General features: G+C 42.2%; 1 protein-coding gene across 7 annotated transcripts in view; it reads right to left on the reverse strand.

The window, feature by feature from the left end:
• Positions 1-25,141, reverse strand: part of LOC127587772 (protein turtle homolog B-like) — an 89,648-nt gene that overhangs the window by 18,564 nt on the left and 45,943 nt on the right. For 3 of the 7 annotated variants that reach the window (XM_052046213.1, XM_052046215.1, XM_052046218.1), the window contains 8 exons: positions 24,855-25,005; positions 20,862-20,985; positions 19,845-20,020; positions 18,694-18,920; positions 16,325-16,409; positions 12,667-12,831; positions 11,935-11,980; positions 3,646-5,283 (listed from right to left, as the gene is read on the reverse strand). In XM_052046213.1, coding sequence (XP_051902173.1) covers positions 3,646-5,283; positions 11,935-11,980; positions 12,667-12,831; positions 16,325-16,409; positions 18,694-18,920; positions 19,845-20,020; positions 20,862-20,985; positions 24,855-25,005 — 2,612 coding nt within the window. The other 4 variants (XR_007958849.1, XM_052046216.1, XM_052046214.1 and 1 more) reach the window with 4 other exon arrangements.

Raw genomic sequence — 25,141 nt, forward strand, 5'->3', positions numbered from 1 at the left:
CGGCCGAGATGGGTTTTCTCCGCAGGGTGTCCGGGCTCTCCCTTGGAGATAAGGTGAGAAGCTCGGTCATCCGGGAGGGGCTCAAAGTCGTACTGCTTCTCCTTCATTCCTTCGTTGTTAAATCCAGCTTCTTTCACCTGAGACAGCTGGCCAAAATAAAACCTCTCCTCTCACATGAACACTTTGAGACAGTAATTCATGCTTTTGTCACATCCCGGCTGGATTACTGCAATGCCCTGTACTTTGGAGTCAGCCAGTCCTCCATTAAGCGCCTTCAGCTGGTCCAGAATGCCGCTGCTCGCCTCTTGACTGGTACTCGTAAGAGGGAGCATATAACTCCTACTTTGGCATCCCTTCACTGGCTCCCCATTCATTTTAGAGTTATTTTAAAAATCCTCCTCTTTGTTTTCAAATCTCTGAATAATCTCGCGCCACCTTACCTCTCTGAGCTCATCCGCCCCTACACACCTGCCCGGCGCCTCAGGTCTGTGGACCAGTCTTTGTTAGAAGTACCAAGAACTAAACTGAGGCTCAGAGGGGATTGAGCCTTATCTGTTGCTGGTCCCTCTCTCTGGAATGACCTCCCACTGAACATTCGGCAAGCCTCCTCGCTGCCCATCTTTAAAGCCCTCCTCAAAACTCACTTGTATTCCTTGGCGTTCGACTCAGCATGACTTAGATTTGTTCTTGATTTTACTGCTTGGTGCTTTCTACCGCCTTTATTACCGATTCGTCTTACTGTTTATTGTGTACGTTAAATCGCTCCATGTACAGCACTTTGTATGCAGCTATGGCTGTTTGAAAGTGCTCTATAAATACTGTTGACTTGACTTGACTTCATGTCGAGAGGAGCCAGATAAGGCGGCTTGGCCATCTGATTGGGATGCCTCCTGAATGCCTCCCTGGTGAGGTGTTCCGGGCCTGTCCCATCGGCAGGAGGCCCCGGGGACGACCCAGGACACCTCTGGGCTTCACTGCTAAAGATGTTGCACCTCTGCATAAGCAGTAGAAGATGGATGGATGAGTCTCAGTCAGTCATGGTATCCTGATGCCTAAATGTTTTTCCCAGGATGCGAAGGCAATGTCAGTCAAGGGACAATCAAGTCGTTCTTTATTCTGTTCATCGGCTGTGTCATTTTAATAGTTTGACACTACTGAAAGTATTTTTACACTTCCAGTTAATGATATCAATTGTCCAGTGCCTTCAACGCCATACAGCCCAACCCACTGGGGACAAACTGCAGCACGCCTAAGTGGACCACCATCTCATATCATGGATTAGACATTAGCTCACAAACCGGCCACAGTACGTGAGGGCACAGAGCTTTGAGTCGGACAGGCATTTCTGCAGTACTGGGGCGCCGCAGAGGACTGTCCTGGCTACATTCCTGTTCACTCTCTCCACCTCTGAGTTCAGCTACTGTACATCACTGCAACCTGCCACCTTCATAAGTTCTCTGACTCCACAATTGTCTGCCTCAGTACAGAAAAATATGATCGGAAGTACAGGGGACTGACAGAGGACTTCGTGGAATGATGCCTGCAGAATCACCTCCAGATCAACCCCGGGAAAACTTAGGAGTTGGTTGAGGATTTCTGCAGTAAACAGTCCTCACCTGCACCGATGAACATCCAGCGTACGGACATCGAGAGGGTGACCTTCCTACAAGTACTTGGGTGTTCTTCTCAACAATAAACTAGACTGATCCCCCAACACGGACACCCTGATCAGGAAGGTACAGAGCCAGCTCTTCCTACTCAGGAAACTGAGGTATTTTGGGGTTCAGGGGTCACTCCTTAAGACCTTCTATGACTCGTGGTGGCTTCAGCCATCCATTCTGGCATAGTCTGCTGGTCAGGCAGCATCTCAGCCAGGGACAGAGAGAGACTGGGCCGACTGGTCAGGAGGGCCAGTTATGTCCTGGGCTGCTCCCTGGACACTGGAGGCAGTAGGCAACAGGAGGATTCTAGCTAAGCTAACAGCTATGATAGACAGACCCTCCGAGGCCCTTCCGGCTCCCTGACAGCACTGGGCAGCTCCTTGAGCCAGAGACTGTTACACCCACACTGCAAGAGGGAGAGGTAGCGCCGCTCGTTGCTGTCAGGGTGCTGAATTAATACGTGAAAACCTGAACTCACCCACCATTGTAAATAGCACAGCCACCTTATGCAGCATATATGCAGTTGCATATATGCTTATATCATTTATTTTATATTTTATATTGCATTCTGTACTGTGTACAGTTCATTTTTTAAACATTTATTTTGTGCATGCAAATGTTTTATGTTTTCTTTTTCTACTTCTTCCTCCAATTTTGCTGCTGTAGATTGCGAAGAGACAAATAAAGGTTTTCTTATTCTTATTAAACCAACGGGCCATATAAATATGTTGGTGATACATTTGTCTTGATATTCAATGTCTTCCGACTGTGGGACCTAGTACGAATACCAATGCTTAATTTGCGAAAACATAAGAAAAAAAATCACTGAAATGAGCTACAGTTGACTGAGGGAAGCAAAAATTGAGCAAAGACTCATCTCTTGTATTCCCCTTTAAAGGACGAGGTGATCAAAAAAGCCCCACCTGCTAACCCCTCCCCTTTCAGACATGGATCCAACCCTTACCTATTGCAGTGTAGAGGACTTGGTCACAACAACGCTGCCCAGATAGCTGAGATCAATCAAAAACAAAGCACGTAAGACTCCAGGAGCTATTAAAATCAACTTACCATACTGTCCCTAATTCATAATGATGAAAACATTGCGGAACATGAGAAGCGGACAGGCCCTGTGACACACTTGGCCCAACAACCTGCCCTTGGGAATGAGGTTGTCGTGAGGCAATTAAAGGAATCATTGAGAAAAGGGTTACAGAAACAGAAGGGAAAGTTAGATTGGGAAAGCATCTGAAAAGGCGGAGGGGGAGTATTGGTAGTGAAAACAGGTTACTCAGGCCGAGGATGGGCCGCAGGGCCTGCCAAGATGAACTCTTCGTAAAGCATCCCTCTGCATGACACAGGCATCCTCAAACGCTTGGATCTAGACATAACAATGGATATTTATCTAGGGATTCAATTTGATGAATATTAGGGAATTCCTCCTGTTCGGTGGAAGCAAGATAATGTATGATCTGAGCTGATGTCTGCCGATCAACAGAATTTAATGGGAGTGTGGAAAAAAAATAAAATAAAAGTCACTCCACTGGACATAAAAAAATATCGCTTGTCATCAATGATAGATTGAAGTTCATTAAGGTCAGATGTAAACTGTGGAGCAATACAGAGTATAGTTGATTGTTTTAAATTACGTTCACTTAAAGTTTCAATGCATTGAGCATGTTTGACTGCTCCTTAATACTGCTGTGACAAAATATTTTGATAGAATACCAAGGCAGCATTCATCGAAAGAAGTTTTAGAGTTGGTGAGCAACATATATAATATACATACATTGTATGTACAGCTTATTATGTACATAATGTGTAGAATAGGTAGGTATTATTCTAAGAGGATGTTTTGTTGTTTTCAAATTCAAATTTCAACTGTTGCACGCTACATTAGGAAGCAAAATATTTAAGTGAAGTCACACTAAAAGCTTATGGGTTGGGCGGATGACTCAATCCCTACCTACATGGCTGATGCACCTACCCTGAAGCTGACAACTGGGATGGAGAAGGCTCGGATGGAAGGATCTCCTCCTCGGTCCGCCTGTGCGATGGCACGTGCCCAAATATGTTCCTGCTTTCCATGGGTGGCGATGGGGACTGGGAAGCTGGATAGCTGGTTGCAGATGAAGCAAAGGCCATGTGGGAACGATAGCTAGGACTGGACCTTCTGCTACCCTGGCCTAGTGAAGGTGAGGAAGAAGGGGAAGATCTCCTTGAGAAGGTGACTGTGGATGGAGGTAGGAGGTTAATCTCAGACATCTCTGGGGGTACGGGAGTTTGAATAAGGTTTGGACGTGGCCAGGGACGTACAACAATCTCAGGGGATCCCTCATGAGAACTAAAGGGACTTTGGGTGAGAGGGGAAAGTCGAGAGGGCTGGAGAACCACCTGATGCACACCAGAATCCATCCTACGAGCTTGTCTTGGACTGAAATGGGGGGTCGATTCAAACCATCGGGTATCCAGGCTACTGAGGGTACTAGGTCTGATATGGGCCAATGGATCAGTGTAAGGCATAACTGGAACACCCATACCGTGGCTTGTACGTCTTAGCTGCCCTATTTGAGCCTCTTGCATAGCTAAATGCCTGGCTGGAGAGCCATAAGGCCTGGCTTTGCTGGGAGACTTGCTTGAGTAGCACTGTGGTGCTTCGAGTGGCAATACAGATGGATAGGTGGGCATTGGGAGAGAGGAGGTCTGGAAAGCACTAAGGGGAAGAACAGGTGGTGGGGGTGGATAGGGAGAATCATGGCGGAGATGCAAAGAGTGGTGAGATGGAAAAATGAATTGGGGCCCCTCCACGGTTGAAAATGTAAAATCCATTCCCCGCCAAAATTCTGGTGAATGAGAGGAAGACCCTAGTGTCAGAGGATAAGGGAAGCCAGAGACAGCATATTGTGTGAAATCACCCTCCCCCATTTCTTCTGGAATCATGGGATAACCAAAGTGACTTTCAGTCACGTATGGAGGGGAGGACATGACAGAGCTCAGCGGACTAGTATCGGTCCTGTAAAAAGGAGGAGGGGGATCATGATCCCTATGCGAGCCCAAGTAGCCATAGAAAGCCCTGTGATGGAGAGAGCCTCGAATCTGCCCCGTGGCCTGGAGTCGACTGCTCTCCATGATAGTCATACCTTCAAAGGGCTTCTGGAAACGGGGGCTGTATGCTGGAGGCTGGAGGAAGGATTCATGACTGGAGATGGGTGAAATCTGATGAGGCCGTAGGGGGGCCATAACCGGTGGAAGAGGCCTAAGATCGTCATTCTCTTCATCCGACTGCCGAAATTCAGGATAGAGATCCGATTCTTCCACGAAAGGAAAACCCTCAATTCGTCGGGGCTTGACAGAAAACTCCGCATCAGTGGGATCGATGACAAAGCGCCCATCTGGGCCGCGACTGATGAGTTCAATAGGTGTTGTTGCTTCAGTCTCTTGCTTAGAGATGGTGTATCTCTTGCTTGTTATTGCTCTTTTGGTCTTCTTATACAGAGACAACTCCTCCTTCTTTCCTGGACTTGAGGGTGGTTTCTTCCCATGTTGTTCATGACTATCCTCAGATGATTCTGATAGGGATGTCTTTGAGCGAATGCTTTCTGGACTCGCCTTTCCTGAAGATTGCCTGAAGAAGAATATAATACATGTAAAAATGTAGTGCAGTCATCTGTCCAATTCGGCTGGAAAATTTAGAACCAGCTCCCCAAAAATACACAATCGGCCCACTGGTAAAACCAAGTTTAAGAGGAACATAGTTTATATGGGAAGTTTATCAGATATTTGCTCATTTACTTCTTGTCAGAGAGTTACGGTACTATCTTTTTTATTTTTTTTTCTGTGACGGATTCCTGAAGGGTACAATCGCTCACGGATATACAATTAATGCATAAAATGACAACAACAAATTTGTCTGTTAGCATTAATACAAGGAAATACCCTTTTCTCAAATTCATTATCGGAGACCAAGACTCTGTTACTGTCCAAAATGTTAAAATAAATAAATAAATAATGCATGTTTCCAATCATGGAAAAATGTTAACTATCTGAAAGAAATTATGTTTTGATATATCGTGACTGTGTTTAATGTCATATCTCCACTTTATAATGATTGCCTTTCTTACATAACCATTCTTGTGTGCACATAGATGTTCTGTTGTAAAAGTATGCAACTAAATAAAGTATTATAATTATCATATTTTACAATGCTGTGTTTGTAACGAGAATCTCGCTACCATACCACAACTGTTCGTATGAAGCGTAACAGCTCACCATACGCTCAAGGAAGTTGTTTCTTGTAATGAACCGAAGTGTCGGCAGCCTGAGAAAATCAATTTTTGAGCAGATTTGCCAAATTGAAAAAAACTCCTCTGAATCATGTCTGATTGATGCAAACAAGGCGAAATCGGGTTGTTAATGAAGTTGTTCATGAAAATGTCGCTCTGCATATTTCACTGTTAAATGTCAATATGGATTTGATGAAAATGCTACCTTGATAGTAACATGATTTATCCTGCTACATATTGCTTTTACAACCTAAAACTAAAGATATGCGTTTGTCATAGCACTGTCATTTAAGTAAAGAAAGCTTAAATACTTCGCAGTATAAGCCCCAATTCCAATGAAGTTGAGATGTTGCGTAAAACGTAAAGAAAAAGAGAATAAAATGATTTGCAAATCTTTTTCAACTTCTATTTAATGGAATATACGGCAGCAAGTCCAACTACATCTTTCATCTGGATCAAGACAGGGAGTTGCAGCATTCAATCGCATCCCTGGGTATTCCCCTCCACCATGATGAGCCTGATGAAAAGTTTTACCTCTAAGCAGAAATGTCATTTGCAAATATCTGCTTTTACTTTGGACAACAATGACTAAATCAGGAACTGAATCAGCTTCGAAAAGTTTGATGGGTACATCAGTCCATTGCTTAGTTGTTTAATGGTTGTTTTTTCAATCACCAAATAACAACAATTGATTGACAGACAGTAATAGGATAAAAATTATTTCATAACACACTTTAATATGAAATAAACCATTTCAGATTATTTGATAAATCAAGGGAATATATGATGGAATAATTGTTTCTAAAAATATTCGAAGGTGACAATATCTTGGGTGTTAAATTAACTTTTTGATCACCAGCCAACGTGAGGAAGTTACCGGACAATTTCCACGAGCAAACGTTTTTTTTTTGGTTCAGCTCCACTGTTTTCATCTACTTCTCCGACATTAAGTCTCTGTGTTTCTTGCGCTGGTTTCACTTTAGACGGAAGCATGAAATACCAGCTGTCAAGCATAAGAAGTGGGCCTATTGGGCCACTTTGGCCTCCCGGACTATGGAGGCAGCTGACAGCAATCGGCTGACCAATTAGAAAACGGCTTTGACGGTCACTGAGGTAAAAGGAATAGGAGGAATTTGGTGAGGCCAAGGAAAACGACTTCTGGAGGGCTTCAAGGAAATTCTGGAGGGTGAAGGAGTGCACCATTAATATTGAGTATAGTCAAGACATCAACTCGGGACATTGTGAGTTTGTGGGGAGAATACTTTGAAGACTCCCTTAATTCCACCGACATGCCTTCCTTAGAGGAAGCAGATTCTGGGGACTCTGAGATGGGTTCTCCTATCTCTGTGGTTAAAGTCACCGATGTGGTTAAAAAGCTCCTCGATGGCAAAGCCCCAGAGGGGGAGGAGATCAGCCTCAAGGCTCTGGATGTTGTGGGGTTGTCCTGATTGACACACCTCTTCAACATCTTGTGGACTTTGGGGACAGGTGCCTCAATATTGGACCACCGGATTGGTGGTCCACCTTTTTAAGAAGAGGAACTGGAGGGTGGATTAAAACTAGAGGGCGCTCTCACTTCTCATCTTCCCTGGTAACGTCTAATCAGGGGTTCTGGAGAATAGGGTCCATCAGGAAGTTGAATCTCAGATTCAAGCGGAGCAGTGAGGTTTTAGTTCTGGCCGTAGAACAGTGGAACCGTTTACGCCCTCAGCAGAGTCAGCAGTCCGTGGGAGTTCACCTAACCAGTGTATGAGTATCAATATCAGTCTCCTGAGGCGGTTCAGGCTATGTATGACTTATGTCAGTGTTTGGTCCGGATTACTGGCAATAAGTTAAATTCATTTCCAGTGAGAGCTGGACTCTACCATGGCTGCACTTTGTCATTTGTTTCCCCAATTCCATGAGTATGACTTTAAGATATTATAATAACAAGATGATTTGGGATGATTTCTTGAGACAAAACAATTTTGTCATTTTTTTCCACTTGACTCTAGATAAACAGACAAATAATAGTTGCAGTGCGGGATATTTTCATCAAGAATAAATATTTTCTATGTTGAACTCAGGAAAAACCACAAACAGTATTGTTGTTGCCTTGTGGGTGTATTCGACTCAGAACATGCAGCTGGGTCAAATATTTGAACTGGGAATCAAACAAAGGTGCCAAGGTGAACAGAGTGTGCAATTTTTATGGGAGACTGGACTGTTTGGCACTCACTCTGCACGGGAAAATTTGGGTTTGTACCAACTTGCATCCAGCCCCTCCCAATAATGCTCAGTACTGGGAATGAGGCTAATTGGACTCCTGTAAAATTGGGGGAGATCAGAGAGTAAGTCGGAATAAGGGTGAAAAGGAATGCTTGGAAAATACAGCAACCTGGTACTGGTATATACAGGAGTTAGGAAATGCTTAATGGGATGCAGAAATGTCAAATCACAGAGAATGGAGAGTAACAAAGGTCCTTTAATATTAGGGGAACTGGAACTTGAGGATAAAAGCGAAAGTAATTGTTGGACCATCACGTATAAATTACCGTGGATGTTTAATATGTGACAAAAAACAAAACAAAAAAACGACAACAATACTACCCCTCCAAAAGTACTGGAACAGTGATGTCAATTTCTATCTTTCGACTGTAAACTGAAAACATTTGGTTTCTCAAAAGACGACTATTAGACATATCAACTCTGCAGGTTTTATTCCCAGGTGTTTACATCTGCATCAGATGCTTAGCTAGCAGGAAACTTAATATTGAGTTATCCTGAGCAATATATACAATATTATGGCCGCTGCCAGTGACCTGTCTATGTTAGTAACAAAAAGTTTGCATTAATTTCTTTAAATGTGCTTTTTCATTGTCTGACCTTTCAATTATTTTTTCTATTTGAGGATGACTTACTTCAGTAAGCCAGCTAAAGTTCAAGTCACTTATCTTGGCCAGTCTAAAACATTCCATTTCTTGTCCCTCATGTACGCCGTTGTTGTTGTTGTTGTTTTTTTTTAAATCATCATTTTAGTGGCATTTCCCCCCCCATCTCCATCCAAATGTTTCTGGAGACCTTTGAGTTCATTTGCAGTCCAACAGTTCATAATTTTTCTTTTTTTTAATCCCAGAAATTTTACGCCCATTTCTGTAAATTGCAGTCTTCCTGACCTAGCTATTCTTCTTGCTGACAGATGGGTTGCCTCTTCTCTCCTTTTGGTCATGTTCCGCGAGTTCATTGCTTTCTTTAAAGCTATCAAAAGGTTTCTTTCAATACCTGCTGCTATTTTCCCTTCCCGGGTTTACCAAAAGGTTGTATTGGTTATAATTTTGACACACATCTAAAATAATGATTGACCGAAAATTTTCCACTAATAAAAATGTACAAAAAGTTATGGCAGCATATAAACTCAAAATACAGTCTGTGAAGTCACTGCTCTCAGGTAAAACCAAAACTTTTTTCCACCATGAAGGAGGCATGAAAAACAAGACACGAAATGCAGAGTGGACTCTGGTAAATCTGGAATTACGCTGCAGAACCCATTCATAGTGATAAAGGAAGACGTCAATCTCCTCACTAAGACCCAGGTGGGTCATGACCTTTCAATGGCCAATCCAAAAGGTCTCCCTGCGGATAAGTTGTAAATGTTTGCTATGGAATAACTTCAATAACCATGGCACTAAAAAAGTTATGTGCCATATTTTGTGTTTATATGCTGCTGTTTTCCCCCAAATAACATTATACACAGCAGATAGTTCATATTTTACTTGGTCTGTCCATAACTGACATCTCAATATATTATTTCATAAAATCTACCTCCACTATGGCAGCTGATAGCCATTGTTCTTCAACAAATTTATCACTGATGACATTCCACACTGTTTGACGAAGCTGTGTATTTTTTTGTGCCCTTAGTTTTCTGTTGTTGCTATTTAATGTTTATTTGTTCACATTTGTATATTTATGTCTTTATGTATTTTATGCAGTTTAGGTTACTGACATTATTTTTAGCTGTGTATGTTTCAATGAACTATATGTTTGCACTGTGGTTGAGAGAGGAAAGTAATCTGTGCTGTATGTTGCACGTATTTGACAATAAAACTGACTTGACTTGTTCATTGGATCTTTTCTCCAGTTATCTCTTTGTGTATGTAGTGTAATGTGCAATGCATGCATTTTTTTCCCTCAGGGTGGCATCGATCACATGATTCTGTGACATGACTGCTTTTTAATTTAAATGTGCTGCACTCTTGTGATGCCTCAAAAGTCCTGATGAAGACTGAGGCGAAACGCTTGCACAATAATCTCCTCTATATTGGAGTGCCTCAGCTTGTCCATGCATTTTAAGTATGCTGCCATCATTTAATTCAGTTAAAGCATGACTGAAGCCAGTTCAGCCCATTCTTTTTGGTTATCTTGGGAGGTGGTATGTTTATTATCTCAAAAAATGTAACCTTAAGGTACTGAATGAAACTGAATAGCTAGAACTCAAAGAACGGAGATGGAAGCATTCCAAGCATTGGTGGGATAGTTCCATATTGTCGTGTTTATTGCAGTTTTTCCAGGTTGGTCAAAATACTCACATTTATTATATTTTGTAATGTCTTTTTTTAATGATGGTAAATGTTGAATTTCCCACATCATGAATTGAAATAATCTCTCCCTATTACAAACCTTTTGGGTTTGCAATAAGAGTAAACTAACTTCATATGGGGGACAAATAAATTACTGATTCATTGTACTCTGCTAGGGCGGCCCGGTAGTCCAGTGGTTAGCACGTCGGCTTCACAGTGCAGAGGTACCGGGTTCGATTCCAGCTACGGCCTCCCTGTGTGGAGTTTGCATGTTCTCCCCGGGCCTGCGTGGGTTTTCTCCGGGTGCTCCGGTTTCCTCCCACATTCCAAAAATATGCATGGCAGGCTGATTGAACACTCTAAATTGTCCCTAGGTGTGAGTGTGAGTGCGAATGGTTGTTCGTCTCTGTGTGCCCTGCGATTGGCTGGCAACTGATTCAGGGTGTCCCCCGCCTACTGCCCGGAGACAGCTGGGATAGGCTCCAGCACCCCCCGCGACCCTAGTGAGGATCAAGCGGTTAGGAAGATGAATGAATGAATGAATGTACTCTGCTAAAGGGCACGTCCAAGCCAAAAACTTCAAGCGGGGCTGATTTCATGCCCTAGTCGAGCCCTGAATGCTGTTTTCCAAGTTCTGTGTCCAATCCAGAGTTTTCAGTCCATCCATTTTCCAATCCCTTTATCCTTACAAGTGTCGCGGGGGGTGCTGGTTTTATCCTCACAAGGGTCGCGGGGGGTGCTGGAGCCGATCCCAGCTGTCTTCAGGCAGTAGGCGGGGGACACTATGAACCGGTTACCAGCAAATCGCAGGGCACACAGAGACGAACAACCATCCATGTTCACACCTCAGGACAATTTGGAGTGTTCAAGGAAACCCAAGAAAACCCACGCAGGCACGGGGAGTACATGCAAACTCCACGCAGGGAGGCCAGAGCTGGGATCGAACCCATGGCCTCTGCACTATGAGGTCAACGCGCTAACAAGTCGATCACCGGGCCGCCTCCAGTTTTCAGTCTCCAGTAAAAATAAAGGATTTGACCTCACTATTCAAATCCTAGTGGAAGACGATTAGATGTATTGTCCTAGTTACTTAATGCCACTTTATTTCACATTGATTCCCATTTGGAAGTAAAGAGAGTGATCTTTGTTTTTTTTTAATCATCCCTGTATGATCTGATTGCAATTCACTTTAAATATCCAGATTTAGGTTTTATGGGTGGTGAAATGAGATGTAGGATGACTGTGATTTGTCTTAAGAACCTCTGCTACCACTGATCAATGGTTTGCTATGCTTTCTACTCTGATGGGCCTGATAGTTGAAACAAAAACCTCCAAAACCCCATTCCGTGTTTGTACAGTAAAAACACGTTTTAAAATTATGGTAAGATTAGGGTAGTCAACAATTATTTTTTCAATAGAGTTCTGTGTACTTACGGCGTGGCCATACTTTTTCTTAAGTGGGTAATGGAAAGAGGCGGATCTGAAAGAAAACAAATTTGGCAAATTTCACTGGTTCAAATGTCATGACTTTTAACGAATTAATCACTGAAGAAGAAATCATGGAATAAAGCACACTAATTTTGATGCTGGTCTGTCTTTAAGATGTAAAAATTAATCTAAAATCTGTATCACACCAAGCGGCAAAGGTTTGAAGTGAACGTATTCAAAATTTCTTGGCGATGAGAAAACCTTTTTGCAACCTTTAAAACATTTTGCAAATGCATGGCAAACATCTTTTCGAATGTTCGTGACCTTGGACAAACCAGAAGAAAAATCAACATTCGCTACCATCATAGCCGCTCACAGACGCTTAAATCAATCATCTCAGAATATTTACATTTATTTAGACTGTAGAAATACTGTAAAGTTCAGGCTAAAAATTAGCAAAAAATAAAATACATGATATCAATCAGGATGTATTTGTGTTGTATTCCTAGGTAATTATTGTGAGAAATCAGTAACATGATCAATCTCTTCCCATCAAGGAATACAAATTAGGAATGACCATTTTTTAATGTAATTTGAGTGAATTTGTTCTTCCAGTGATGTGTATGCAACTAATAGTCATTCCCAATTTTCTGTACCCCAATTTTAAAAAGGATGGTGGACCCTGTCGAACAGATCCACAGTATTAGGTACAAAAATACCGGTGACCTTCTCCCTTACCTTTTTTCTTTTTTAGCTTCCGCCGCCGCTGCTTATTGACAAAGCAGGCTGCCATTGTACTGAAAAGGATGGCTGCAGCCAAGAAGCAGATGGTGGCTACGATGCCAGCCACAACTGGTCGCGCCAACCCTGATTCCTCAACCAGCTCTGGAGGAGGAAAGAAGTCTGCGAAGTAAGAATATGAATTGTCATGGCATGAATAGAAAGAAAAAGATAAGCAATAAGATAAGAAAGAAAATGCATAAGAAAAAACAAGTCTATGATGATGGTGGTTAGTTACGCAAGTGCTGGTAGTTATCCGTCCTTGTGTTCGTGTGGGGTCCCGTTGGGCACTATGAGTCCCGAAGAACAGGACCTTAAAATGTTTGAACGTGTGAATGTGAGCATGAACGGTTGTCTCTCACTATGGATCAGTACTATGATTGATCCAGCTCCTCGGCCGAAGTCAACTAAGTCAGAAAATGGCCTTCTGTGTAGCTACCCAGCAAAGAACTGTATAATATAATGGTTGGGGGCAGCAGAGAACTTCAGCCAGTCAGAAACTCTCCTGACTGTTTGCTGCTTTGAGTAACTATTATGTACTTGCTTCATACATCAAGTTTTTGAGAGGTTTAAATTTAGATGAAAGCTGGCATACTGCAACTATAAATGGTTGCAGAATGTGTCTTTGAATTCTGACAATAAGCATACAACCATGTTCTAAAGCAGAGATACTCAATTTCAAATCTGAAAGGGCCACAAAAAATGTTTAGTTTTTCAAAAGTCCATTTATTGGGGTTGGCCAAGCGACATTCGATAATACTGTAACAGTCAAAACAACCAAAAGATATGAGCTAAATTAATTTTCACATTCAGTAAAACAAATAGCAAAACATGATCACTCTCATGAATGCAAATATATCACAAGGGGGTTAAGAGCATTTTTCGTTTTTAATGTCACCAAAAAAAAAAGCTCAGGAATTGCAACACTAACACACGCTAAAATCAAATGAAATAATCACTCTTTTATTTCAGCATCTGAGAATTGTTTCTTTTGCTCACACAAACTCTATCCCTCTTCAAAATTCCTATGCTTCATCTCATAATGATGTTTCAAATTGGCAATCTTTATCACAGTTATACTCGTTGTCTCCTGGCATATGAAGCAGAAAGGGGGTAAATTAATTTCAAAATTTCAGTCCATTCTTGTTTGAATTGCCAAATTTCACTGTCAACAATATGCTATCTGCTCCTAAAACAAAAGTGCACGGGAAGTAGTGAACTGAGTGACCCAGTCCCAAGCTGAGTATCGTTGGCATGGAGACACAAGCTGCTCCAACCAGACAACACATGGTTTTCACAGTGGGTGGGGCTGCTCGGTTGCGCCATGGCTTGGATGAAGGAGCACTACACTGTACTAAGTGCAGTATGAAGAGGCTGACAGTGACGAACAGTTATGGGCCCACGAATAAGCTTCTAGCAGGATGGAAGCAGTCGGGGGGGCTACTTACTGAGGTTGTGGGATGATATCATGGTGAAGAATGATGCGCTGAGTGTGCAAAGTGAGGCGGTGTAACATTTGTCAGTATGTAGTACATACACCTGACATGTTATACTGCATGTCAACATAAATAGTGCATTTGGAAAGTATTCATTTTTTATTATTCTATTAATCTACATTTTGTCATGTTACAGCCTGATTACGAAATCTGTCCATCTATCTGTCCATCCATCCATTTTCTGAAACGCTGTTTGGTATTTCTATGCGCCAGTTGATGAAAGCTATCAGGCGGGCAACATTGCACCCTCTGTCAGTCTTCATTGACTGGACGGCAACATGACAATGCTGCAGGGTATCATTCGAAACATCAACAGTGAGGTCTTCACTTTTGTCGTTTTTTTGTGCAAGGAAGTGATTCAGCATTTTTTGATCGTCAGTTTTGTTGTTTTCTTCACTGTGATTGTATCCTTCATTTCTGCAATTTCATTTAAATCTTACAATATTAACAGGGATGAGAGTGGCTAGTGATGAAAAAAATTCTAATTCTTACCTCAAACAGTGATAGTGAAGTCCCAAACTGTTCACTATATATGGGTTATGATTGCATTTTCCGTATAGAATGACATCGTCACACACTGTACACAGAGCTTTACCAGCAACATCGAGGTTTTTCACAAAATCCGACTCAAGGACAGACAATGGTTCCTCTTTACTGGTTCCTACTGGGGACACCATCAGCTTTCTATCCACCCAGTCCCATCGAAACTTGTTTTTCAGATCTGCATCTATCTGACGCACGTTAGCTTCGTCACGAGTCTCGATAACATTCGGCATTTGTTTAATATAGACTACATACATGAGTAATTTCAATACACTATTTCCCTCGTGCAAAACCATTCAGAATTCGCGGAAAAGGGGTTTAGGAAGGCGAACACGGATTGGTTGTGATTCTGCATTTGCCGATATAGCAACCAATCACAACAAATAAGACATTGCTTTTAGCCCATATACGAAGTAACAACAAACTAACGTTTTGCGAGGAAAATGGATGCTTGCAAACTTTATTTGTAAACATTACGAGTCCTGAGTCTGCCGAAGACAAGTAAGTCCTGCAGCCCAGAAATAACACCAGACACCCCCCGCCCCTTAAAATTTTCTCAGCGGATTTGGAACAATATAAAAAAGGTCCATTTTGACTGGAAAAAAAGCGGAACAATCTATATTAAGTATTTTTGCCACTTCTGTCTCACCCCCCCCCTTCAATTCCTCAGTGGCATTCGAGTCAATAAAAGTTTTATAATCACCAAATAAAGTAAATTATTAAATTACTCATTTGTGTTTTCAAAGCATGACACGGGTATTTATGTGAAAAGCTGACTCTGGCAGCTTGCTATGTTTGCTCACATAATCCAAGGATGCTTCACATTAATTTGGAACAATGTAATGATTTTTGAACAAGGACTATTTGAGATGCTTCAAGGGTGTAGATGACCAGCTGACAATGTAAGTCAATGTACTGTATTTTCCGCACTATATGGCACACCTAGAAGCATGACATTTTCTCAAAAGCCAACAGTGCGCTTTATAATCCGATGCGATTGATATATGGATCAATATTCTGAATTCTTGGACATAGTATTTGAAATGTTCTGTAAAGCGCTTTGTTACAGCTGCAGTGGCTTTGAAAGCTCTATATAAATGAAACTGTATTGTATTGTATTCCTTTAGCGTCGCTCCATCAGTAGATGCATAACGCAACCACAGCCACTATTGTAACTTCTATCTATGCGCCATATGTGCACCAATGTGGTGCACTCTATCTCTGAAAACAGTTTTAAAACAGGCCATTCATTGAAGGTGCACCTTATAATCCGAAGCACCTTATTGTGAGAGATCCTATTTACAGATACAAATGTGCTCATACGGACCATCAAAGCAGCAGAGATTTTCATACAATTCCTCTGACTTCATGGTCAGGTTGTCCCTTGAAATGCTCTTCTTGACCACAGGCTCTCACATAGACAGGTTTCTGCCTTTCCAAATTCGGTCCAATCAAATAAATTCACAGCATGTATTGTCGAAGTTTTCAAGAAAGTTGAGCTAATATTGCATTTCATCTCAGTCAGGACTGTTTTGTTTCTAAGTATCTAAATCAGCATTCCACAGCATTCCCCTTACCTGTACTGGACACTCCGACTATGTTGCTCGGCTCACTGATCGTGTCATCCATGACGGCCATGACACGGAACTCATACCAGGCCTCCTTAAGAGAAGAAGAACAAGAATGTCAAGGAACAACCATCATTAACGTTCTACCAGTGTGATTAAACAAACCAAAGCAAATATTTTGCTTTAACCTCCAAAATCATCACTTTTCAGGAGACCCCAAAAACATTGCATCATCAAAGACAGCAAGCCATTTTCAACACTTTAGATTGGTCAATAATTTGTAAAAACAACACCCAGACATGGGGGCTGCCTAATAGTATGGATATGTGAAAAAAATAAGAATTTATTGTCCATTTTTGGTAGTTAAGTAGTGGTATTTGATATTGTTCTACACTTGAACTGTTGAATATAATATATATAAAAAATGGCCAAGAATAAAATTAAATTTAATGTTAATGTAATTGAATTACTGGTAATTATCCTGGTCAGTCCCAATGCTTTCACATTGCCAATTCAAAAGCAATGAAAAAAAAACAGCCTGCAAACATCACACTTTACTTTAATAACATAACCATACAGTGGTACCTCTCCCTACGAAATTAATTCGAAATTTCTTAACTCGAAAATTTTGTAAGTAGACGCATTTTCCATGTAAATGTCCGAATCCATTGCAAGCTCCCCAAAATTCAGACATAAATGTTTTCGAAAGAATAAAAAAGCATCAAAATATGTAACAAATACATGTTACAATTGGATTATTGTACAATAAAGAGTTGTGCATAATGCAAAAAACAAAGAATAAAAATGATCGTCATTTAACTTTTAACAGTGTCCTCATCGTTTTTTGGCCTCTTTTGTCCATGTTCTCTCTCAGAGGTGGTTTTTGCCTGGCGTTTTGTAAAGAACTGATCAAAGGATGTTTGCTTTTGTCATCCTTTTAACATTCATTCATTCATCTTCCGTACCGCTTGATCCTCACTAGGGTCGCGGGGGGTGCTGGAGCCTATCCCAGCTGTCTTCGGGCAGTAGGCGGGGGACACCCTGAATCGGTTGCCAGCCAATCACAGGGCACACAGAGACGAACAACCATCCACGCTCACACTCACACCTAGGGACAATTCAGAGTGTTCAATCAGCCTGCCATGCATATTTTTGGAATGTGGGAGGAAACCGGAGCAGCCGGAGAAAACCAACGCAGGCCCGGGGAGAACATGCAAACTCCACACAGGGAGGCCGGAGCTGGAATCGAACCCGATACCTCTGCACTGTGAAGCCGACGTGCCAACCACTGGACTACCGGGCCGCCGCCCTTTTAACAATCCTTTGAGAATGTCCAAGGCAAACATCAGCACAGTGAGTGATCGCCTGACTGGTGAACACTTTTTCTGCGGATTCACATTTACGTAAAACTATCGAAACTCCTCTTGGCCCGAGGCCGATTGACGAGGACGCTGCATAGACAATATCTATTTGTATATCTATACACGTGGACACACACAGTAGAGGTCCCTCTTAGCCAATGGGATGCCAGGATAATACAATACAATACAATACATCCTGATTTATATAGCGCTTTCACAACAGCGGCAGATAATGCTCGGTAATAGTCAATGGCAGAGTAGCTATAAGTATGTTGCGTTAGAGAAACTCTGAGCTGCGAGTAGTAGACCATACTGTATTTTTACCTTTCGTATCTTGAAATTTCTTTCATAACTAGAGGCAATACTTTCCTGTTGAGGCGTTTCATAACCTCTATAATTTCGTATGAAAAGACGTTCGTAAGTAGAGCTACCACTGTATCTAAAAAAGTTGAGATCATCTGAGTGAAATAAGCAACTAGTCGTAAAAAAGGTTCAAGCATGTGTGTGTTGTGCAAGCGTGGAGAAGAAATCTGAGTGGGTGTTTTCAGTTTGATGCAAGCAGAGATAAAAGAGGCAGCATCAGACAGAAGCTCAAACGTGTATTATAGCAGAATCAGTTCTGCAAGCAGTTGAACAGAAATCAATGTGACGTCAAGAACGTCAGCGTCAGAACTTTAGTCATTAAAATATGTTGATTTTATTTACCTCACACGCACAGTATATTTGAAGGAGACTTCTGAAAATGATTTTCATTATTTATATTGATTTATTTTGCCTGCAGTGTGGGCGCAACTCACTGCAGGAAACACACTGCTTAAAAAGAGCGTCTGTTGTGGATTCTTTCAGCACGAGGGGGTAGTCAAAATCCTTCCATGACACAACTATTCCTCTGTTTTATTTGCAAACTGTTACCCCGTCAAATAATGTAGGTGTGGGAGCACATTAACAACAAACCTTTCGGTTTGGAAGAGTGTTACATGCACGGTGAACCAAGGAAACTCAGTCTTCTGTGTTTACCTGGATGAGGTCACGAGCGAGCATCTCTGTCTCGCCTGAGGGGATGCCGTCATCCAGAACCTCCCAACGTTCCCCTAAACGAAACTCCATTACATAATGCTGGATCGGTGCTGTGTGATTGGCGGGCGGGATCCAGGTAAGAAGGACTCCCTGCTGCGTGCGATTGGCTGTGAGGCACCGTGGTGGGGTAAGCAGCACCAATGGTTCAGGGGTACTTATAGGAAATACTGAAATAAGACATTTAAAATTCCATGGTTAACACATGAAATGAATGTTATGTAAGAATTTGTAGCAGCAACAGTGAAACACGAGCCAGTTCTTCTTGAGATCTGACAGCTAAATTAATGATGAAAGTGACTCAGGGCAATAAAACTTTTATTTGACATGTATCTCCTCTGAAACCATTCCCATCATCTAACTTCAGTCATACTTTGAAAACCATTGCATGAACGCAACCCTTGACTATTGTAAAGTCATTTTCTCCAAGGTATTTACTGTATTTTCCGCACTATAAGGGGCACCTAAAAGGACTAAACTTTCCCAAAAGTTCCCGACAGTGAGTCCTGTAATCTGATGCACCTTATGTATGGTGTTACACAGTGTCTTTATATTCCCCATTGAGTTGTTTCCCTGTTCATGTCCCCATGCCTTCTCGTGGTGATTATGAGCAGGAAGCAATTGTCTGTGTCTCATGTGTTGTCTTGTATTATTTTGTCATTTTTTTGTTAACTTTTCTTTTGATGGCGGCGCGGACACCCGCAGCGGCTCCTCTTGTTTTATGTTGAGAGGGAAGAAATATCAACTGTGATGTATGTCACACATACACCTATTTGACAATAAAGTTGTATTCAATTCAATTCAATTCAAAATTGGAAACTAAAAGTGTTCTGCCCGACACTAATTGACAACTACTTCCTGAGCTCTGCGCAGCCATGATGAAGCCAAGGTAATACCAAAAGCATAGTTAACTACTGACCAAACAAAGGAAGGAGACAAGTACATTCTCTTCACAATCTATGATTGCACACCACACAGAGAACCAGATCACACAAATGCAGGCATGCAAAGCAGAGATGTCAGAGTGAAAGTAGTACACAAACTTTTATACGATCATCCCATTGTCTTCGGCAAGAGGCACCAAATATGCTCACCTAATGTGTTCACAGTGACAACCTCGCTGAAGGGTCCTGTGCCAAGCTTGTTTTGGGCTAGGACGCTGCACTGGTATGTTGTCTCGGGCTCCAAGCCAGGCACCACCATCCACTCTTGGCCTCCTGGCACGGGTACAGAGAGCCAGTCGTGTGGACCCAAACGCTCCCTTTTTAGCCTGCACATGAGTCAGGGTGAGAAGTGAGCTGGACAGGCAGAGACTGGGACAGTTACATCTATATTTCATCTGACTTTGTAGGATATAATTCAATGCCCATGCAATTTTGTTATTATTTCTATCATTTATTTATGTATGTGTACAATATCCTAGCCAACATTCTTCAACATTTTGCAATATATGTAAAAAGAACATTCAGTCAACCTTTATCCAAAATGACCTGATTTCCCTTTATACCAGTCACTCACAGTACAAACTGATGACATAATCAATTGCACTTTCACTTGATGGGAAGCCCATGCTGCAGTTAGCTTTGCATTTTTATCGTTTGCCCAGGCCATACAATCAAGAGCTGATATGATTAGCAAAAGATGCACATGCAACAATCTTGTCAAAACAATCATTACAAATCTTTCTTATAAATACAATGAAAAAATATGGACTGTATTTTTAAGGTCATAAAGACATACTTAAAAGGCATACTAAAGATATTTTGCCATTTTCAGCAGTACAAAGGTAATATTTTGTCTATAATGAATTTGCGCAGATCATTATTCATTTATTACGACAGAGCTTATACAGTGAGAGAAATGGTTAACATTGTAAGGTTATCGAAACACAAGGAGAATATGAACTACAGTTAAGCAGAGCAAAGCAGCAACAGCAGCAGCAGAGGTCAAGGAGGTCATTCCTAATCTCGGGGTACAAATTTGAGAAATACCATCTTAATATTTTATTTGAAAAAAAAAACTGTTCTGAATATACCGCAGAAGAAAATAGTTTCAGAAATAAATATGACGAGAAGGAAAAGCATGAAGCGAAGCAGGTTGGGATGACTCACACATGGCCGTACCAGACTGAGAATGTCTGCTGGAAGCCTCCATCGTAGCCCACCTCCCATGACACATTGGCCCAGGTGGAGGATGCCACCACGTGGACGCTGGTGGGTGCATGGGGGCTTGTGCCTGCAGGCAGGACAAGCAGTGGGACTTTTTGATAAAACTGCATGTGAGTCATCGTAACTGTCTCTGTTAGGTTCACAACATACAACATAATAAGCCACTCAAACAAATCATATTTGTCACAATAAAGTCTCTTTAAGTAACCCGACACCCGACCGAACGAGAATTTCTACGTCGAAAAAAAAAATTACGGCCGGCATTTTTTTTCAAACAACCCTCTACATTTTTTTGTACAGGGTTTACGTCGGTGCAAACTCTCGCGATATTCAAGTTGAGCGCGTGCGTTGTTTGCCCTGTCGTCTGTCAACAACATTGATACATGGCGGCGGCCGCGATCTGCGACGACAGTTTAAACCGCGATTTCTGTGTTACAGTTGCATGCTCGCACCGTAATGTTAAGAAAGTAGCATCCATTGATGTATCGAAAGAAATCAGCCGAGTAAACACCGACGGTGGAGAAGGACGTTGGCCCCCTGAGTCCGGAGTGGGGAGAAAACTAAATAGGTGGCGGCGGCGCCGGCCGCGGCGCCGGCCGCGGCGCCGGCCGCGGAGCGGCGTGTTCAATGTCTTCTTGTTTTATGTTTCATGGTTATTTTGTTTACATTTTTGATGGAAAAAAAAAAAGATTAAAAAAAAAAAACTTTGTCGGACCTTCCGACCCCTGTGCTGAAATTTCATGTTACCGGAAACACACAACTTTTTTACCATGCCTTCGATAGAAGAGTAAAAGCATCCATTTTGTGGAAAACCGTTCAATAATGAAGAACGCAGCTAACCGTTTTGGAGCACCAAATGTTCTTGTCATGTGTATTTTTCCCAACCCACCAACTTTATGGATGAATTTCAGAGACTTAAACACCTTTGCAAAATATGGCCCGTGGGACACAGCCGCACCGTCCACAGTCACTGAGTGTCTCCTGCAGCCTTTATGTAGCCAAATATTTGTTGAGTGACCTCACTGATCATCCTCACAACCATTTCATCGAAATATCAAATAGCTCCAACCAATGTTGCCTCGAAGCTGCACACGTGAACAAGTGCGCACTGCTATCACCTGGTGACGGTCGTGGGCACTGCGGACATTACATTTCAACACACATTCCTTCATTTCAACACCAGTTGAATCTACAAACAGGACACTCCACCATTCCCACTTTCCTGACAGTTTCAGTAGTACGACTGCGGGTGCTCACTCAGTTATTCAGAGAGGTTTTATTTTGGCCAGCAGTCTAAGGTGAAAGAAGCTGGATTTAACAACGGCACCAATTTGCCGATCGTCTTTGAAATCACTGTCCAGTTTAAGGCCCAAGTTTGAGACCGTTGATTTCAGATAAGGAGACAGGGGGCCCAAGTCTACAGGATGGAATGTACAAGGGCCACTGGGACCAAACAATATCACCTCTGTCTTCTTTTTGTTGAATTTCAATACATTTTGTGCCATCCAGGTTTTGATTTCTTTCAGACAGGATAGGAGTGGCCTTAATGAGAAGGCATCTTTCTTGCTCATTGGGACATAGATCTGGCAGTCATATGCATAGCAGTGGAAGGGAATACCATGTTTCCTTAAAATGGAACCCAATGGGAGCAGATACAGCGAGAACAGCAGAGGCCCCAGAATTGAGCTCTGTGGAACACCACATGACAGGGGAGCAGCGCGTGACTCAGAGCAGCCAAGGCTGACACAAAAGGTCCTGTCAGCTAGATAGGACCTAAACCACTCAAGAGCACTGCCGCCAACGCCCACCAAGTGCTGCAAACGAGTCAGCAGAATACTGTGATCCACTGTATCAAATGCTGCAGTTAAGTCCAATAAAACCAGACACACATGGTCCCCAGAGTCATTTGCCAGACGGATGTCATTAGAAACGCGTAACAGGGCTGACTCCGGGCTATGCATCGTCTTGAAACCTGACTGGAAGACCTCCAAGATGTTATGTTCATCCAAGAAAAGTTTCAACTGCATGTGCACCACTTTTTCCAGAATTTTGGAAATGAAAGGCAGTTTGGAAATGGGCCTGAACCTTGACAGCACATCTGGATCAAGACCAGGTTTCTTGATCAAAGGTTGGACCACAGCATGTTTAAACTGTTGGGGAACTACACCAGAAGAAAGGCTGCTGTTGATGATATCCAAGACCGATGCACCAACACTCGGGAGAACCTCCTGAAAGAAGTGTGGGGGAAGAGAGTCGCAAGGGGAGCCAGATGGCTTCGTCTGGCGAACTACATCCTCCAAAAGCGCCAAGGACACAGTTTCAAAAGAATTTAGTACAGCTGAACATGGAACATGGACAAAGGAGTCAGATGCGGTATTTGAGACCGGAGTCCTAGCTGTAGAGACCTTATCAATGAAAAACTGAAGGAATCTGTTGCACATCTCGGGTGGAGAATCCGAGCAAGTAGGCAGAGGGGGTTTGAGTACAGAATCTATCGTTTTGAATAGTGCGCATGGGTTGTGACGGTTAGCTAGAATAAGGTCCGACAGATATTCTCTTTTGGCCTCTTTTGGCCTCTGGTAGTTACGCCAGCAGTCTTTCCAAATTTAATAAGAGACATGAAATTTGTCTTTTTTCCACTTGCGTTCAGCTTTGCGACACCCCTGCCTAGCTGCGCGGGTAATGTCCTTAAACCATGGCTCGGGTTTAGGCTTTGGGAGCATAGTTTTTGAAGGAGCCACCAAATCCAGGATGGCACGGCATGACGAGTCGAACCAAGAGGTGAGTTCCTCTGTGTTAGACGAGGTTACGCAAAGGTTATTAAAGGCATCAGAGAAATCGCGGTAACCATTTTCAACAAAACGGCCGCCAACGATGATGTATAATATACAGTATGAACATTTATAAGTGTAAAAACATGAACATGTATAAACATCCGTGTATACAGTATGAAGAAAAAATGATTTAATAAGACATGCAACAAACAATGGTAGCTACTTCATCTTTGAAAACATTCTGTCAGCAATTGAAAATTGCCTTGTCCAGTTCAGCATGTGCCTCACCCCGTTTCCGGTCATCTGTCAATCCATTGGCCACAAAAATCTGCCATGATTTTGTTGCCATTACGGATAATTGTCGCAATTGTTGACTTTTCCAAAACGTAGCTGAGAGACTACGTATGGGAGACTCTCTTTCGAAAGTGAGAATTTCAGCCTTCAGAGACAATGATACAGCGAGATTGGTTTCTGTTTACCAAACATGTTTTCAGACTATGTGCCCAGGACCGCACCGTGCCGCCAGAAGTACAACAATGTATGAGTCGATCAGTCGCGTTGCTAAGTAACGGGGGGGAATCCTGCACTGTACACTTTGTTTACAAGGAAGGTCGCAGCGGCAGTTCGCTTCCCATGGTTCATTTAAACTATTTTGTGGGAAAAATCTGGTTGTTATAATGAAGTTTATGTTATAAAGGTGTAGGCCATAGTGTTAAACTCAAGGCCCTCGGGCCAGATCTGGCCTGCCACATCATTTCATGTGGCCTGTGAAAGCAAATCAAAGATGTAAACTTTTATGAGTCTTGCTAAAATCTCGACCAAAATTTAAAATTCTCATTTGTAATATATAAGAGTGATACTGTAAACATTTTCTTCTTACCAAGCCCCTCATTACAGTCCCTTAAACAATAGGTGAGTTAACCGTTATTCTTGTCTTCTTTAAATGATTTCAGTCATAACGGTCCTCCAAGGGAACCTGTAACTAAAATCAGGCTCAAGAGGATCGATTGTATATGGTTTGTATTGGTCTGTTTATTTTGTAGCCTGGTTTGTCAAACAGATGCATAATCTAAAAACAAAATGTATGTAGAAGTTGTATTGTTGCCCTGCAGTGACTGCTGTTTTCTGTTTAAATGTGTGCAATGCACTGTATATGCATTACCTAAGACTTGGACATGCGTGCTGGCAGTGATGCTTGTAGCAACGTTGGTGGCAACACACTCCCATTCCCCATGGTCCTCCTTTGTAAGTGACTTGAACTGTAAGCTGCCTCGTGGCAGAACATTGTGCTTGCTCTTATTGGGCTTTCCGACCTGCAGATCACAAAACATTGGACAAATAAGGACGATTAAATACTGTAGAATCCTTTTTTTTTTTAATTCTCAGCCTCTTTTGTACACACTTGCAATAATATGACCAAAGTAATATTCAAGACAGACTTTCATGAAA

The sequence above is a fragment of the Hippocampus zosterae genome, chromosome 16 (assembly GCF_025434085.1).
Source record: "Hippocampus zosterae strain Florida chromosome 16, ASM2543408v3, whole genome shotgun sequence".
NCBI lineage: Eukaryota > Metazoa > Chordata > Actinopteri > Syngnathiformes > Syngnathidae > Hippocampus > Hippocampus zosterae.